Source organism: Pagrus major, chromosome 12 (genome assembly GCF_040436345.1).
Source record: "Pagrus major chromosome 12, Pma_NU_1.0".
In the NCBI taxonomy this organism is placed as follows: domain Eukaryota; kingdom Metazoa; phylum Chordata; class Actinopteri; order Spariformes; family Sparidae; genus Pagrus; species Pagrus major.
This window is the reverse complement of record NC_133226.1, coordinates 12225858-12245273: the sequence shown is the minus strand read 5'-3', so window position 1 is coordinate 12245273 and position 19416 is coordinate 12225858. Positions and strand designations below refer to the sequence as shown.

The window sequence follows — 19416 nt, the reverse complement described above, 5'->3', positions numbered from 1 at the left end:
TGTATTTGATTTTAGCTATAGCTGTCTGTTAGATCAAACAGGTTGGTGTTAGCCACAGTTTCTTACTGTACTTCAAAGTTTTCCAGCATTTTTGAGGTCAGTAATAATCTTTACCTTTAAGCACTCGGAGCATCCTTCAAAAAATGATTCAAGGGGATACTTCTTTTATTCGAAACAAGCAGTCAAAGTCACAAATTACAATTGAAAATGTTTCCAATTTATCATACAAGGCTGGAGGGAACAAAAGGGTTCAGTGAATTTTTAGTATTTTCTATTTTAGTATGATGTCTAAGTCTAACAGGCTGGACACACTGGATGCCTGTGTGCTGCGTGGCAGCTGTGTTGCTGAGCTGCTGCTGCTCACTCCTGTGTTTCTGTTCACATAGCCTGCCTGCCCTATCTGTTTACATGGAGTTTGACTTTGATAATTATCGATAAATATGATGACATGATTTTCCTTTACCCCACTGAAGGGCGAGGGAGAGAAAGTGAAAGAAAGAGAACACACAGGAAATAAACTGCCCCTCACCTGTTGCGTGTGTTCTCGTCATGCCTGTGACATATTCCACACATACAGGCAGTAAAACTGTAGTGAAATGCTGGTATGATGTCCATTTGACTGTCTACAGGTCGTTTTCAGGTATTGTGGTAGAAATAGGCAAGACTCAGAGTCTCTAGATCACGCGACGCAGCAGCCACGCTTGACACATGCGTGATAAGCGCGTCTCATGCATCCAGTGTGAACGGTCTAACCTGTTAACATGGACCCTGAAATGAAAAGCGCTGCACACGTGTGTCCAGCCTGTAACACAGTTCTGTTCAGTCCAACTATGTACATCACATTGGTGCAATGCAGGAAGATGGAAGTCATTTTTTATCCATTTGTGCATCATTGGTCAGAATAGATAAGGTGACTCTTAAAGGCAGAACTCTTTTGGTTTCTGGATCAAATTTGATTCAGACATAGAGCATTTTGTAAAACTGACATGCTGATTAGAGAAACCTTAAATAACTGTATATGATATACAAAGAGACTAATTCCTGTTGTTGTGTTAAATTAAAATGTGGAATGATTTGAAATACAAGAACGCTGCATGGAATGGTCTTAACTCATTAACACGATTCCTGAAGATTAAAAGCTTCTTCACACTTTACACCATACATGATAAAATAAAGTGGTCATGTTAAGTGCAGCTGGACCATCTGTCAGGGATACAGCTTAGTGTTTAACAGCAGAGGAAGAGGCAGCGAGACATATGGTTGGCCTGCACTGATTCACACCAAGCGTGATTCAACGTGGAGATGAGCTAAGCTGGTGTGTCGACCAGTTTGTGTAATGTGTGTGTATCTGTGCAGCAAAATATCTTCACATCATTACAGTCGATGCAAACACACATGCACGCACAAAAATACAGTAAAACACAAGCAGTGCATACGATATGCACACAAGAGGAACACACACACCGTTCACTCTCACTTGAGATTCGATTTTTCTCTCTTTTTGCTGTGTCCCTGTTGGTGAGAGGTGTTTGTAACGGGTCAGTGCTCTCTGCCAGATTTCAGCCACCAACAGTGTTGTTGCTGGTGAGAGGAGACAGTCTTGAACGAACTTGATCAATGGTGACCGACCAAATATTATTATTACCTGAAACAATGCATTGCATGTAGTAGGTGACAATTTGAGTTGCATGGCTTTTGGAGGAAACTAAGAACGTTTCTTGTTTTTTGCATTGTTGTATAAAGTACCTAATGACAAAGTCTGACACACTAGACGTAGACCCAAATGCACGACTCTAGACAGTTCAGGTTTTTTCCAAAAAAACAGCAGTCTTCCCTGAAGAATAATTTAGTACACAGGAAATCAGTCAACGAAGCAAACATACACAAAAAGGGGATCAGGCAGAGGCAAAAGTCAGGTCCAAAAGTCTAAAACACTGGGAAAACTATCACTAGGAGAATGCTGGAACGCTTGCAACAAAGGGCAAAGACGAACTTGCAGGAAAGACAGGGAACATGCAAACTAAATACACAAGGAAGATGGGGACAATGAGACAGGTGAAACACATCAGGGAGGGGTTGACAGTCACAACAGCGGGAAACTCAGAAGGGCAGGAAGGGGATTTGAAACAAGTGGAGAGTTAGACACCAAAATAAAACGGGAAACAGAACTGAAAGAACAAGGAAAAACAAAAACATGGCCTTAGAGCAAACGAGACATGACACCCAAAAGTCATTCTTGAGTCAAAGCAAAGATATTGTTTGACTGATATTAAAAAGTAAAAATAAATTATACATGTATTTAAGTGCAGTACTTGAGTAAATGTGCTTAGTTACATTCCATCACTGAGAGTAAGTAGATGTTGCATCTGCTGCACCAAAAAAGAGGCAAAACACTGGCAAAGAGAAATTTAGCTCCCCTGTAGAGTTCAAGTAATGTCAAAACATGTACACATAATCCTCCACAGAGAACATTTCTGCTCTGCGAGCAGTCAGCTGCTCAATTTTCTCCCCTCCAGTCCTTAAATCTCATGAGTAAAAACTGACCAGAAATTTGAGGAAAACTTGTGGAAGCACCTGTTGAAGCTTCGAATATCTGCAGGTAATTGATAATTCTCTTCTTACTGAAGCTCCGAAGCTCCAAAAATGGTATTCAGGACAGCCCTAGTGTATTGTCTGTAAGCATGCAAGGGACATGGCTTCACAGATGGTGATGTCAGTCTGTCAGTTTGTTGGTCCACCACCAGCCATCCAAACTGAAATAAAAAAATACTGAATGCAGTAAAATTGGGTACAAACGTCAATGGTTCCCAGACGATTTGGTGATTCCCAGACTTTCCCTGTAGCTCTAACATCGTTTGTGGTTTCGAGTGAAATGAGTCAAAAACTGTTGGATTTCCTACAAATAGCTTTGTTGATCCTTTCACTGGCTACCTAGTGCCATCATCTGGTCAAAATTTCAATCTGTTCAATACTTTCATTTGTGAGCTTCAGCTGTACTACAAAACAGAAAAGCGCTGTAATTGCAAAGAAAAGCACGACTCTGCCTAAATACAGCTACTCTACAAAGAGGCACTCGCATGGCTATAAACTTGAAGTCTTGTTGAAAAACAAATGACAGTTGACTTGTGCTCTGCAAAACACTGTAGCCACAAATGTCTGCACACACGATTGCAGTTTATCAGCTGCCCTCTCATAGTTTATTCCAACAAACACAGCTTTTTTTTTGGGTTTGTATTGAATGTTGATTGCTCAGCCAGCATTAGAGGATGTAAGCCTCGGAGTTCCAAAGCTTATAATTACACGAGTCAAAAGAAATCTGCCAAATATTATGATTTCACCTTAGGAGAGCTAACAGCTGCAGAATTAGGCATGCTAATGAGACATTTTGGCACATGAAAAATAACATGAAAAAACAAAACATCTCAAGTAAAGATAATTTGTGTCACCTGACACTATGTAGTAACCACAGCAGCACTCAATGCGGCTCTACAAATCAGAGCATGAGTGCACTGTCATCCGTTTTGTTAAGTTTTTCTCTGTTCTTGAGCTTTTATTCACGACTGTAAGTGGTAAAATTGCTTCTGTTTAGATGAGGAGCGGGGTGTTTATGGCTGACAGGTCAGCACAGCATTTCAGTTTAGTGGGGTGTTGCTTTGCCACAAGCTGCAGTGTGTACCTGTCAGCAGGAACACTGTGAAGCAGACAGGTAGGCTGTGAAAATCGTAGCTACACTTTCAGAATATGTGATGCGGAGATACAGTTTATCAAGAAATCAAGTTTTATTTGCAAGTGTACACACAGCGCTTGGAATAAAATACAACACGACAAGCTGTTGTTATGGATGAGTGGTGTTTTTGTTGATGACTGACCAACTGGTTTCTTACTTCTAGACACATTAACTCAAAGAAACTGTAATATAAATCTTTAGAAGTCACATTATGTTCTCATTAGTTGCGTGTGAGCACAAATCAAAGGTAGCAGTAATCTGTTTGCTGGACAAGTTCTGCTAAATTAAATGTCTGAAGAAATTTTTCACTTCAGCCAGGCAAACATAAGTTAAGGAGAGTGGGAACACAGGCCAGATGGGCCGAAGCAACCTGCAGAGGAATGATGCGCCCAGGAGGCTAATAGATCTAAGGTAGGACAGAAGAAAAAGCAGAATGAAGCGAGATGCAGAGGGAAAGCAGGACATCAGGACACTGGAGGATTGAAGAAACAGGTCGATAAGAAGGAACGATGGAAGGCTGTGAGAACACGAGGGAGCGGGGAGATGCGGTAGTTACTGTAAAAGCAGAACAGAACATAAAGTAGATCTGAGAGAAGACGGTGAAGATGATGAGGCAGCAGGAGGAATACGAGTTGCGTAATGTTGAGTTATGGTTTTGAAAAAAATCTGTCTGCTTTTCTACTGATCCAGAGAGCCAGAGAAATGTTTGAGAACATCAGGTTGCTGACATGGCTGTAGACTCAGTCTCTTTAAAGTTCATTGCCAATTTTGTTTAATTATGTATTTGTCATTTTACAACACAGGGTTGCATAACAAAATGAAATTTGGTAAACTCCTTCATGCCAGTCAAACATAGAACATATATACTTCCCACTGGTCAGGTTGGATGGCCCAAAGATGCTGTACGCAGCAATCATCTTAAAGTCTGCTGCTGTTAATCCAAAACCTGCCGTTCCTCTCCAAAGCTGATCTATGTGTTTCTGTAATCGGTAAAACGTACTTTAATAATAAAGCCCAAAGCCCTGCTCATGCAGTAAAAGAGAAACAAGACATTTCCTGGTATCCCTGCCCACTGTATCCAATTAAGACTGAGAACTCCATGAAGAGGGCGGGGACTAGGATCCTCCTGGTCTGGTATCTACTCCGACAATGGAGTAACAGGGAAAGCTACCAATTCCAGCGCCTTTGGCCAAGTGATGAAAAACACTTGACCAAAAGAAAGAGTCAAAGAGAGCTGCCTCGAAAAAAAGAAACGAGTCGTGCAGGTGTGGTGACATAGAGAGGAGGGAGGGGTTTGCGAACTGCAAAACGGACAGGAAATTAGCAAAAATGCCTACAGCAGTTTGGGAGACAAAGTGGTCATGGTAAAAAAGCGACTGGTCACAAGCATGAAAGTAATCTTAGTTTCCAAATCCTCCCTTTCTGCCTCGTTACATAAAAGCCTCATTATTTCCTCCATTGGCACCGAACATAAATTATGAGATGCAGAACAAACGATATAAAAGAATTTCTCAAGGATGGGCTGGTTCATCCAGCCAGGATCAACAGGGGAGAGTAAGCTTCTTCTACACAGGGATTTGAGTTTTCTGCTCCACACTGATTTGCAGCAGCTAAAGTACCAGATCAGACTGCTGGAGGCATGAGTGCAGAGGGATGAATCACTTGTCACTTGGGGCAGGATGGTTATGGCTTATTGATAACAAATTACCTGGTGACTTTGTCCCTGTGGCATTGCCTTGTTGAAATAATCCCACACATCTACTGACTGGAAGCTTTCAGCGATACAGATACAGACTTTTTTTGGGTCAAGATGTGATTGCACAGGGGCTTTTGCAAGGTCTTAGCTGACCTGGAAAACCGTGTGGCAGCAATCCAGCATCCCACTGCACCGAAACTGTTGTACAGAGTCAACATCTGCTCGAGGGGACCAGGACGCACGCTGCTGTGAAGACCTGCTGTTTTATGACTGGAACGTTTTGCTTTATCTCATCACTCACCCGCTCTCCCTCTCCCTCTTTTTCCCTTTCCTTTTTCTGCCGCCAATCACACGCCGTACGATGCCTTCAGCTCAGCCCCGCTCAGCCTCGAGAAATAAGGCAGCCTGTCTTTTCAGACCAGTGAAGCCACCTTTCTGCTCGCAGCTCTCAGCCAAGTTTTACTGACAATTGAGATATACAGACCTTGTGTCTTTTGTAGATTTTCCTTCAGCCCGGAGCTGCTGCCAAGAAACAGATGGTAAATTTAGTGTGCTTTTATTATAAACACTTGTGGATTATTTTATTATTTCAGATTCAGTCACATTTTGACAGGTTTCCATATGGTGCGCTTTATTAATACAGCAACATAATAAAACATTGATATTTTATACAGACCTGCTGCCTCAGGAGTGCTTTTGGGGTTTAATTTAATGAGGGCATTTTTTCATCCAGGTATTTTGTTTGATGTGAAAAATGTATGGGTTCTTGCGCGCTGTTTTGTGAGGTGGAAAATCATCACATACTCTCAGAAACGTCCATTATCTCACACCTACTGCCTTCTATTGTCATATGTGCCTTTATTCAGCTCCAAGGTCTCTAAGTTGCTGACGCCACACAGAATATTTCTTATCTATCTACAGTAGATGAAGTGCAGAGGCTCTGAGCTGTGTTCAAATACTTTTACATCAATAACAAGTAACTTGAGAGGGAAAGCACCCACCTATAGCCTGCACTGGATGTCTCAGACCATGACATTTGTACATTTTCCAGAGGTGTTAAAGCAGAATCCCATTATAAAAAAGCAACAAATTGTAATTTGGCTGTTTTCCCTCAGATAGCAACCAAACAAGATTACTCTGAGACAAGATTGCATAATAGAGTCTGTAATGGCAAAACTAATTTCCCTCCTCATTACAGATTTATACTGTAGTTTGGTTTGCAAAGATATTTTCAGACATTTTTAGCAAAAGGAATTTTTACATTTTTCAGAAGACAGCCCAGTCACTGGGATAAAATGTTGGCAGCTATGGCAACATTATGGTTTTTTTTACCTTAAAATAACAACTTCAAAAATCATGGTGATGGTACAGTGTCTTGTAACAGGGTGAATGTCTCTGTCTCAGCCACTCCGCCCCCCTATCACTTGTTTCTGCATTGTGTAACTTCAGTGAGAGGGAAGGGTCACAGCTTCACATACATGTTTACTTCAAGATACAAGTTTTCAACACATAACATTGTTATGATGTAATGAGTTTTGTTTGTTTCGTAATGAGTCTATTCTTTAGTAAATTCCTTTGATTGCCCAGAAAAACATGTAAAAGCGATCTCAGAGCTACTTTCACTTAAAATATATCAACTAGAACAGTTCATTGCTCCTTTGGTTTAAACAAATGACAAATACAAAACAGCAAGATTGTTTTATTAAATGCACAAGTAAGTGTAGAATCATCAGGAATACTGTGACATTGCTTTGCATATTTCATCTCTTTGCTTGCTTTCTCTCTTTCATCTCTCCTTCATTTCCATCTGCCTGTAACAATGCCCCGTTCTCTTTCCTCTCTTTCTTCCTCAAGCGATTTCCACCTCTTCCATCCTCTGTTTGTCAGTTAAGCACCATAGCGAAAAGATTCACAGTCTGCCCAGGACTGCCTGCTCAGTAGTGTCAAGGTGTTCTTTGATGTAAGCAGTTCTTTATGGAGGTATTATATTTGATTGATGTGGAAATGTCTGACAGTACACTCTGTTCTCAGATATTTATTTGTGAGTCAATGATGCACACTCAGGAGCTCTGTTGCTGCTAAACAGCCCTTAGCTACTGAGCCACTGATGATTCCTGCTTTATGCTGCAGACAAAACTCTTACATCTGCACTTTTTTCCTCCAAACTCAGCTGGCTCATGTGTTTATCACTTTCTAACTGCTCATCAGTCACGGTCATGAAATTTCAAATAAATAAACATCATCGCACAGCCATCAGTTTGAGCTGCAAGTTCAGTCTTTTAGAACTGAGCTGAGAGAACTATGCAATGACCTGTGACTACATCACTGCCCAAAAAAGACAACTTGACCACAACTTTTGATGTCTTTTCTTAATTTTTTCCCATTAAGGCAACGACAGCTCTGTGAACAAACTTTCCATGAAAGATATTCTTATTAAAAGTGATGCACTGATTGTAAAATTCCAATGCTTGAATGCAATGCTGTCTTAATTTATTAAACAAAGAAAACTTCATTATAAAAATAAATGAATTCCTCCAAAGGCATTCGGCTTTCATCACACTGTCCTTGAAAGAGTTCAAATTAGATCAAGCAACTGTTAATAGAACCTTCTTTCACAGGAAAAAGATTATGTGGGGGGGGGGGGACTTCAAAGAAGCATGTACAGCTATCTACTCAAAGATAAGAATTTTTCCATACACAAACTTCCCTAAAAATGACATGACAAATGTTAAATGACAGTAAAATACAGGCAGCTACAGTTGCCAGCATGAATCATTTATTTGTTGTTTTTTTGTCATTTATTGTTACAGTGTTCCTACTGTAATCTCCATAAACAGTTTATTACTTTAAAATAATTGCTGGATTAACTGGAAGAGACAAAATACAATATTATACCATAACATTTGACAGTAGCTTGTGGTAATATTTTGTCCCATAAAGACATCAATAATTACAGTATTATACTGTATTGACAAAGAACAGCACAGTACTGTGTGAAATGTCCTGTATTTTTCCAGCACTTTGTTACAGTGTACTTACATATCCTTACAAACAGATGGCAGGTATGTCACGAGCCAGAAACTCATGAATGCTCCAGAACAGCCAATAAACACTGACCACTGCCATCAGTGAATGACATCTTGTTTGATGGCATTTAAATATAACTTGTCCACAGCTGGGACACGTATTAACACATATTTTGACTTGAGTCATACAGGATGACGTGAAAGAGAATATGTGTCATTACTTAAAGGATATTTTAATAGTGTCAAAGGGACATTAAGTGCTATTAATCCATTAGGATTGTTTGGGTGTGAGTTGCTGAGATTTGGAGATATAAACCGTAGAGATGTCTGCCTGCTCTTAAATATTCAATCTAGATGGACCTGTTTTTGGAGAACCAAAAAAATACATTAAAAAAACAGCAATGTCATGACCTGGTTACTCAAGATAATAATAACAGACCTTGTTGTGAGCAGTTACATGTGGGAACTATTTTCCTTGAGCTACCTCACTGTGCAGAAGGAAATAAGCATCTACTTATGAAACTGCTCACATCCAGGTCTGTGGATTATCTTGAGTAAGCTGATTTCTGTAAAGGGACGTTGTTGTTGATTTTTTTAACTGTATTTTTTGGGGACTTTGAGAACCACAAACCGAGCGCCATCCAGTTCCATTATATTCGAGAGAAGGCAGACATCTCTACAGCCGATGTCTCCAAAACTCAGCAACTCACATTTAAACATCTAGATGGATAAATATCACCACAGGTAAAAGGAATAATAGGTATTTTTGATTTCGGGTTGAACCGTCCCTTTAGCTTGTTAGAGCACTTTAATTTAATCACAGTCTTAGACTGGTCTTGGCCAAGAATATCCCTCAGGAATGTTGTCAGATTTTTGGTCATGAAATATTAATTCAACAAATTCCTTTCAATTACTCACTGACAAAGTAAGTAATCATTTAAGAAAATAATACGTTAAGGTAAATATATCTGCTTAGCCATAACCCATGGCGTACAAAGAAATGCTCCAAGACTTTTGCAAAGTTTTGCATTTCCATTTTCAGACACTGTATTGTACCTTTGTGCCTTGAAAAATAGGAAATGGCTTGGCTCAGAAACACTGAATTATTTAAGAGTTTTTAATTGGATGAAATATTTAACCAGTGCTCAGCATGTTTTTTTAATTTCTTCAGGCAAATGACAGATTTTTGTGGACAGAAAATAGGCTACAGTACACTGTACAGTATATACGTATGATGCAGTGGAATGATATTGTCATGGCACACAGTGTTTGTCCATATGTGAAGAAATAAAAAACTCATAAATGTTTTGACAGTAGTACCTTAGAACATGAGTAGACATGAGGGCAAGCTGTTTAATAAACATTAGATCTGACCGCCTTTGGTCACTTGATTCAAACATCGTCAATAAGGTTGTTAAAATCAAGGCGTAATATTGACAAACTGACAAGATCCCTGACCTACTCTGCAAAAAGAGGCACCATATGAAAGTGACACCCGGTTCATTTTTTATGCATCTATAGTCTCCTCATGTAAACACGAGCAGTTCCCTGGGACTCCTCAGTTCATCTGAGATGCAGGGCAGGACTGTTCTGACCTTGGCGGACTTACCTGCAATTACACACACACACGCACATTCCACCACACAAACATACTTAGACACTGACAAAACCATGCACCCTACCTCTCCATCTTTCTCTCTCATCAACATTCACAGAGACACACGCGCACACACAAACACACAGAGGAGCACAATCACCCTCCCCTCGTCCGTCTGAATTAGGACTAATAAGCAGGTGAATTGTCTGTGGAGGTTGAACCATTAGCGGTGACCTTGGCTAACTGTGGTGTTGCAGTGAGGGTCAGATGCTCTGGCAGTATGAATAAGTGGACTGTGTGGGCACATTTTTATTAGGAACAAATCAACACGAGAAAAAAAAAAAACCCTCATACTTACTGTACACCACAGGTCTCCCCACGGAGCAGGTGATCTGATTAGATTTCGAAGTAACTTGCTGCATAAATTTGCATCTTAATGAAGTAAAACTCATTTTCAAACCACTACGTCGTTCTTGCTTCAAGCTAACGTTGCTAATACTGCCCATGTGTTCTGTGACAACATGTTGACATAGACATATTTGCTAATTAATACATTAATTAGCCGCACTAATGAACTTGTTCGCATCACTGGGTGTGCTAAAGACATTGTGGTAGTGGCAGACGCACAGGCAGCTAAAGTGGGCACAGCAGTGAGAAAGTATCAGCTGATGTAGGCTGAAACTATGGATGTTAGCAAGCTACAAAGATCACCTTGAAAGGATTTCAGTGGAAGGAAGTAATGTGGGTGACAGACGTTTCATTTGTATAATAAATTACTGTTATTATGCTCCTCTTCTTTACTGTTATTATACATTAATATATGGCATTATGAAGGAGTGTTCATAGGACTACTTAAAGCTTTTAATGTATTGCATTAGCCTTGACTAGGACTGGGTTTAAGAAAAAAATCTTCATTTGAATGATCCAATTTTGATTCATAAAAATCTGAAATAGATCTTTCAGTATAAGCCTTTTCATGTGGATGCGTTTCAGGTACCGAAATTAACATCCTTCAAGCACCAAAATGCAGCAATATTTTCTCGTTGGCGAGTAAATCTCTAACAGCGATCCTCCACACTGATGGATAAATGTTACTACCAAAATGTTCATGTGATTGATAACTATGCTGAGCTTCTCCGCATTTCAGTGTCATTTATGGGCTCACCGCTTCTGTCCTCTGCTGTCTGTCTGTGTTTCACACACACACACACAGCACAGGGACAGGGACTTCATGGTGGGTTCAGCAGAGCAATCTATACTTGAAAAACCGCACAAGTTTCTTCTTTTTTTCTCATTTTCCTTTGTTAAAACACATAGGCCTCCACTGTCATTACTTTTTTGTTGTCAAACTACAGCAATTTTTATAATGAGATGCTAAAATATCAACATCCCATTCATCCAAAACCATTTAATTCAATTCTTAATAAATGTTCATATTTTTACTACACACCATCTTGCGATGTGATCACACCAGACAACTCGACCTTTGTTTTTATCTCAACTACACACCTGTGAAGTTTCCTGACTGCATCTTGTATGGTTGTGATGCTATGGCATTGACAAAATCTGAAAGGACACGCCCCTACTTCCAGCACCCTTGCTTGGACTATACACACTTCCAATTTTGCCTTCATTTTGATCCTAAATACGGACCTGTAAAGTTTCCTGACTGTATCTTATTGTGAAGTTATTGCACTGACAAACATCTGACAGACAGACAGACAGTCAGACAGACAGACAGACAGACACCTGGCAAAGTACTTAAAACTGCATCTGTGTTAGTTCCCGCTACAAAAGCTATCTGCAGGACCGCATTTTACCATGATGACACACACACACAAATATAGACTCAAGATGAAAACATTTGTCGCAGCTGGTATAAATGAGAGGTTTAGAGGGTTCCTCGTACAGCTTACAGTATTAGTTCGCTCAGAATTTCTTTTATATCCAAGCAAAATTGGTATTGTAACTGAAATATTCCTAACTAAAACAGTAAAGTTATTCAGATATTCAGAGATCAAATGGAATATAACAGCGACCTTGTGGAACCAAATGGTGAAAAACATAGCTTAATTGTAATGATCCACAATTCAAACAAACAGTTTAATTTGTTTTCATTATTATTTGAGAGGAACACCAAAGAGAAATATTCACTGAAAACAAACAAATCGGCATATTTGGTTGTTCAAGGACCTATCGTCTCTGAGGTAGATTGTTTAGCTTATGTAAACAACACTTACAAGGATTGGGCCGCTAAAGGAAATCAATCATATGCATCATATGGCCTCGCAAGGTGAGACAAGGAAATATAGAAGAGATTAAATAAAAAGGACAAAAATTCTACAGAGAAAAATCAAGAGTACTAAGGGAGAGAAGAATAAGTGTCTGTCTGTAGTTATAAATGTATAGATGAATACATCAATGAGTGGATTAAAAGGAAGCAGCGATGAATAAGAAAAAACAGAATCAGTGGTGAAAACAACAGATCTTGCATTAAGTGTGTGAACTTGTATAAGTGTGCCTTGAGAGATTAGTTAAAGGACTAAAGAGCTCTCGTGGTGGGAGCTCCTCTGGCAGGTGTTGACAAGTTTGACATTGACAGCAAAGGTCCGGTCAAGCTCAGCTACAAGCCAAGTCATCAGAACAGCTGCTGCCAGGGCTCATGTGGGGATCAAAGGTCTGAAATGTAGCTGGTGGCAAAAGTTGTTGTGAGTCAGACATTATCATTTCTTGAAAAAAGAATAATAAAATACCCGCGGGTCATCAGGATTAAGGCTTTAAGATTGGTGAACAAAGAGGTCTAAACACAGCTTACAAAATCAGTGGATATATTTTTTTTATTTTGTCTGTAGAGCTTGAAGAGTCCCATAAAGCAGTGTCTTTTTTCCATGAAGTTCTGCTGCAGGTAGCTGCTGACCTGGAACATACAGTACAATATTTTGCCGGAGGTAGTGTCCACTTCATAGGATATGTTAAGAAAAGTTGTTAATTTGTGTTGGCAGCTGTGAACTATGATATGTTATAATGGAATGACCCCTGTGTTTGGGACATGCATAACCTCACCTTTCCATCTGTGGTGTCATCTGCATAACCATGAAAATCTGGAGTAATTTAACCCTGGGGAGGAAAAAAGATGTGAGATATAATAGAGCTTTGTTAAAATGCCTCTCTACTGTGGAGGACTGAAACTGCAAAAATCAAAAATAAATAAATAAATAAATGACTCAATAATAAATCATTTGATATTTGATTAATATTTCTGTTTTAATTTGCTTCTGTATTTATTAAACTTTGATTTAATTCCCCTGGTTATTTACTTATTAGATTTTTATTTTTTAAATGTTTTTTTTTTTTTACCCAAATTACTCAAATTGACTCCCCTATCAAGTTAATGAAACTTATTTTTCATTTCTTAATGCATTTTATTTCTGCAGAATTGGTCATCCATATACAGTCTGCTTTCCCATGGCAGCAAATTAATGTTTGCATCAACGAAGGAAATGTTTTAAAGCCCATGGATGTCTTTTAGTTTCTGCTTTGGCTCTGACACAGATAACATGTTTATATTTGTTCTATGAACCCATTTATGTAGATCACACCTGTTTAGGTTTAATCTAAACAATCCAAACACTATGTATTCATTGTTAAAACATTTCTCACCAAAATATCTCTGGACATGTATTACATTAACCTAGATGTTTAACATCAACCTGCCCAGGGACAGCAAATAAAAATGTGCCTTTTGGCTAAATGTGAAAACTGGAACCAACAGACTTCCAATCTGCTAAATTGTTCACCTCATTTAACACTCACATGGCTCCAACACACTGTATTAGTTGTTTTTTTTCTGAAGAGAAAATTCCTCATAGAAGCAGTAATTTATTCCAGTTAGAAACTGCTTCACTGAGTCTGAGTCAATTTTCAAGGCAAACTGTTACTAAATTATGTCAAAGCTGCACTAAAAACTATACAGAAAGAGCCACCTATATGGATGGCAAAAAAACAGGCTATTTTAACTTTGTCCCTTTTCTAATTCACAACTACAAAAGGGCACCAAAGTCTCAATAAATAAAAAAGATAAATAATATTGTTATGAATCATAAAAGATATGATCAGACAGGGTAAAAAGTATTTTGTTAGCTAAACATGGCAGTTTAAAGATCGAGTGTGAGGATTAAAGATGCTTTTATACATTTATCACAGTTTATTTTTTCATTAAAGGGATGGACAGCGCAACCCAAAGGGTGTTAGGATAGGCATGTTCCTTCAAATGTGTGGTGGGTAGAGAGGGCATTTTTTCCTCAGGGTAGGTGTAAAATGGTTTCTATTCAGGGAGGTGAATTTACTGAAAACTGCTGTAGGGCTATTTGAGGAGATGAACACAACTTACCTGAGAGTGAAATTCTGGCACTGGATAAACTTCTTTTCATTCTTTCTCCTCTTCCTCCCCTTGTCTCTTCTCTCAGAGTGAGGACGTTTCCTAAGGATTCGGCCTTACTGGGCAGGGACACTGTTCGAGCCCTGATGTACTACGCCTTGAAGGTCTGGAGTGACATCGCACCACTTAACTTCCACGAGGTGGCAGGAAGTGATGCAGACATTCAAATCGACTTCACTAAGGCCGACCACAATGACGGATATCCCTTTGATGGGCCAGGGGGCACCGTGGCGCACGCGTTTTTCCCCGGTGAGAGGTTCACAGCTGGGGATACGCACTTTGATGATGACGAGGCCTGGACCTTCAGATCACCAGGTGAGCGTCTTCGCTCAAGTGTTGTACACTTGCACTTTATTATGCAACAGAATCGGCAGAATAAATGTTGGTTATGTATGTTTCTGCAACCAAGGGATATGTTGAAACTTGCAATTTTACATTTCTTTAGGTTAAATTTTCAAATTTATGTTATGTGCTTATGTAATCTTAAGCTTATGGTCTCATTACATTTGGGCACAAAAACCACACGGTCAGGAAAAGATCATGTTTTGGCTTAAAATACCTGTTTTGGTTGCCACAAACACAGTTGGAGATTGTCACGAGGTCTTCCTTAAAATATCCAGTGATGGCCAGCTTAAAAATGTTGAATTGCGGTGGTCCCTTCTCGCAAATATCCAGTGGTTTCACACTCACAAATGTTGAAAGGCTCTAACAGTGGTCACTGGCTTGGCAGCATCCTCGCCTTTAAGTCCACCACTATTCCCTCCACCTCACGATATGAAAGTCAGGTCATAGAAATGTAATGTGAACTTGATGTGGCAGGTATTGTAAAAAAGTCAATATGTGTTGTGTACACGTACGAATGTTAACTATCAGTGGTTTGCAGAAACATTAACTGCCAACATTTTATTCTGGGGATTGGGCGGCGTTTACTAAGATGGAAGAATGGCGAGGGAGAGTAGGTATGGAATAATAGTCTGGGGAACATTTCTTAGAGACTCCCAGATCAGTATAAAATGAGGAGACTGAAACAGTCAGTATCTAGAAAACTGAAAAAGAGCCTGAAAACTTCCACACTCACGAAGACTTATTCAAAACTAGAGCGCTGACTGGATTTTGGAGCCAAGCTGTGCTTCTACCCTTTGTTCATGTTCCAGATTCTATAATTAATATTTAATATGTTAGAACTATGAATATAACATACAATGGCTTCAAATGCAGGATTCAGAGTAGTGATTTAAGCAATGGTGATCATTAAAACAAGCTCATTAGGAGGCATTAAAAGCGTCTTTGTATTTCCTTCATCTGCCATAAACGATCTAATGTGCCACCGATACCCATGATTTCTTGTTTTTAGTCATGAACAAAAGAAAATTAAGTGTACTGTTCACTTATAAAGAACCTGCTTGATTGTTAAATATGCCATGGGATTTCCACAGTAACTGAGTGTTTTAAATGTCTTGACAGATAATTAGGAAGAGAAGAAAAAACAAGACAAAAGCACTATATTTAAAGTGAATCAAGCAATTTGCTTACTGCAGCAAAATGTTTGCTTTGATTTTTGGCAATGAAAAGATGACAGGAAAATGTCTCTTCCAGACGTGGAAGCAACAGTATAATCTCTGATGTCGACGAACAGCTGCTCCGATGACAAATCGATAAGAGAGTGATTTGGACACAAAGACTGATTGATGAGATTTCCAGGGTTGTGGACACACTGTGTTGTGCAGAAATATCAGCTTTTCTATATAGTGAGGTGCAACAGGGGAAGGTTAATTTACTCAAATGCTGTACTGTTGGAAAGTACTTGAACTCAATTTGAGTATTTCCATTTTATTGCACTTTTGTACTCTACATTTCAGAGAGAAACAGCTGTAGTGACAGCTGAACGTTTAACACAAAACATATAATAACAATAACTGCAACATTAAATACAGCTTCTGTAAAAAAATATATATATATATAATATGGTACAATACAATTTGCACACTAACTTTTACTTTTACTACACGCATTTATTCTGCTCTTATTATTTCTTTGCTTTCTTTGCAGAAATATTTTTAAACATAGGACTTCAACTAATAATGTAGTAATTTAAAAGTGTAGTAGTCCTGCTTTTAGGAAAAGTTTTAAGAATTTTTTTTGGAAAAACACTTAATTGCTTTTATGTCTGAGAGGTAGATAAGAAGATTGATACCACTCTCATGTCTGTAGAGTTAGAGACCTTCCCCTTCTCTTTCTGTGGCCTACACAAGCCTGTGGACAATTTCAGTTGTTTAATGCTGCTGGACTGTGGATTTCTTTGTAAAGGACTGTGACTTTATGTAGTTATTGAGTTCCTCCTCTCAGTGGCTCTCTAAGGCCGCTAGACTTCGATACAGAACAAGAAACATAAATATGGGTCGTAATAAGTTGCAGTCAACCTACAGTATATGGTCCTTTTTCTGATGAGGACAGCCTGCAAAATCTGCCTTTTTGTATGGTTTAAACAAACTGATTACCGTGTTTTATTTAGTGAGTTGTATATGAAGTTGGAGCAAGTCTTTTTGCTAAGCTATGTTAACCAGCTGCTTGCACATAATAACCAATATGTGAGTGTGAATGTTTATAAGCATGTTATCCAGAAATGTCAAACTTTTCCTTTATATAGAGAATCTGAATACTTCTTCCAGTACTGATAAGGCTTTTTTTCCTGCACTTTCCATGTCAAGAAAAATTATGCTTATTGTATGTGTGTAAATACATTGTGGCTAAAACCTCACACTGACAAATAGGCTCCCTGGGGTCACAGGCCCACTATGCTGCCCTCCCTACTCCCTAGAGATACAATGTAACTCTTGTAGCAGGGGTGTAGGATGGGTGTACATGATGTTGACTGTACCAGCCAGTGACTCTGTGATGCAGCCAGGACTTGTGTTCATCTCCATTCTTTGCTGTTGCCCCATTAAAGCTGTGAGCCATATGTTACAGCAACTCAATCTGCTCCAATTAGACCTCACAGCAGGCGGGAGCATTGGCAGAACATGATGGCATGATGGTGTAATAGTTTACAGAATCATCTGCATAGATCTGGGTTTGGTTAATGGGAGCAGGGCAGTGACGGAGGGAGGGCTGAGGGGTCTGTTCATGTCTTAATGACCCGAATCTATTTCTCTCTGAAATGAAAAACATAATGATTAACAATGATTTAAACAACATAAAACAAAGTAAACTCTCTGTGTGAAGAATTATGTTTCCAGCCATGAATTCGCATTAAAGCAGTGGTGGCGGTCTAATAGAGGAAGCCTTCACTGTGAGCGAGGGTGAAACGATGCCGGCTGTGAATCATCCCACTTTGTCCGTGTGACGGCCCCAGGCCTGGGTTCTGTGTACAGTGCACTGTTGGTTTGTTTGTTTGCTTGTTTGCAGGTCCGAAGCAGTTGTGTCATTAGGTTGACAGGGAGCACCTGGCCAGCGCTCCCAGTTAGGCCTATTTAACCCCGCCTTCCCAGACGCAAGATCTCTCTGCTCTGCTCCCTCCACTCAGCACCAGACCAGCGTGCTGGTCTTGTCTTTCTTTGCGTTGCCTTATTTTGCACTAACAACATGCACCACACATTGATCATAACACCCACACACTCACCTACACTCCTGATACTGACTTCCACACCCATATGGTTAAGTAATTTACTTTAATAAATTGTGGTTTGTTTGCAACTGCTTTGTGCACATCTCCTCCTTTGTTGCGGCCTACGAGCTGGTCGTAACAAATTGGGGGCTCGTCCGCTTTGAAGGTCGGTTTATTCTTTTTGTGTGATTTAGTGCTTGTTCCTCTTTTTTTTGAGTAAGTTTGGTTGGAGCGCTTTTGTTTGTGTGAGAGCACACGTTCGCCCGGGGTAAGTGGCTGTGCCTGAGGAAAGCCCTTAATCGGGGGGTTGGGCTTTCGTGCGAAGGTGACGTCATGGTGAGGATTCCCTGGTCGCCGGTAACGTAGTTCGCCCTTATATGGTGAGTTTGATTGCGCTCTGGGAGATGTGCCTTTGTAGTTAAGTTGGTGCACCTGTGCAACTCGTCTCCTTGGTGTTGAAGAGACGGGGTTTTGTTGTCGTTCGCTGTCTCGGGTTGTGAACGTTGACGGAGGCATGAGAAGGTAAGTGTCGGTCCACCTGTATGTGTGTGAGTTGAAGGAGTGTTTCCCCTTGTAGGTTTTAGCGGCGTCTCCCCTTTGGGTGTCGTCGGGGGGGCTGGTAGTGTTGGGGTACGGCGGTTAGAGCTCCCTGGTCCCTTTTCCCTAAAACTGCTCGGGAGCACATCCGTGGTTTTGGTGGGGTTGCCAGTTTCTGGTCGCCTCTCCGAACCAGCGGGCTCATAGTGCATAAATACCCGCCGCTACGCCTCATGAAGACTAGGGAGGAGTTATGTAGATAGCTTCTGGCTAGGTAGTTAGCGGGGAAGCTCCGTTGAAGGCTACGTCGGCCTGTCGACACTGGGTGAGTCCCGTCACTTTGCATTCTCTTGTGTTCGTTAAAATGGATGAAGTTGTTGAATCATTCGTGCAGGCGCCAGCTGAAGCGTTGCTGGATGAGTACACGAAGGATCAGTTGGTTAAAATAGCTGGCCATTACAATGTTGATGTTGGTGATAAACGGGTGAAAGAGACAGTGAAGGCAAATTTGAAGTTCAAGTTATTGAAAATGAACGTGTTGGGTGCGGGAGAGGCTGTGTCCGTCTCCGCAGGCACTGAGGGCGTGCCTCCGCCGGTAGTAGAGGGTCCTGGTGACGGGCTGTCTTTTGCGCAGCAGAAAGAGTTGCTATTGTTGCGGATGAAGCTAGAGACTGAGAAAGAAGTCGCTGTAGAAAGAGTGCGACAGAGCGTTGAGCTGGAGAAAGTGCTGTTAGTTGAAAAGGTGAGGCAGGAAACGGAGCAGGCGAAGATTGATCTGGAAAGGCAGAAAA

General features: G+C 40.2%; 1 protein-coding gene across 1 annotated transcript in view; it reads left to right on the top strand.

Annotated features, from left to right (window-relative positions):
* The window catches only part of LOC141005566 (matrix metalloproteinase-17-like), a 92137-nt gene that overhangs the window by 49172 nt on the left and 23549 nt on the right, over window positions 1–19416 (top strand). The window contains exon 4 of the mRNA XM_073477434.1: window positions 14513–14799. Coding sequence (XP_073333535.1) covers window positions 14513–14799 — 287 coding nt within the window. The remainder of the gene's footprint in view (window positions 1–14512; window positions 14800–19416) is intronic.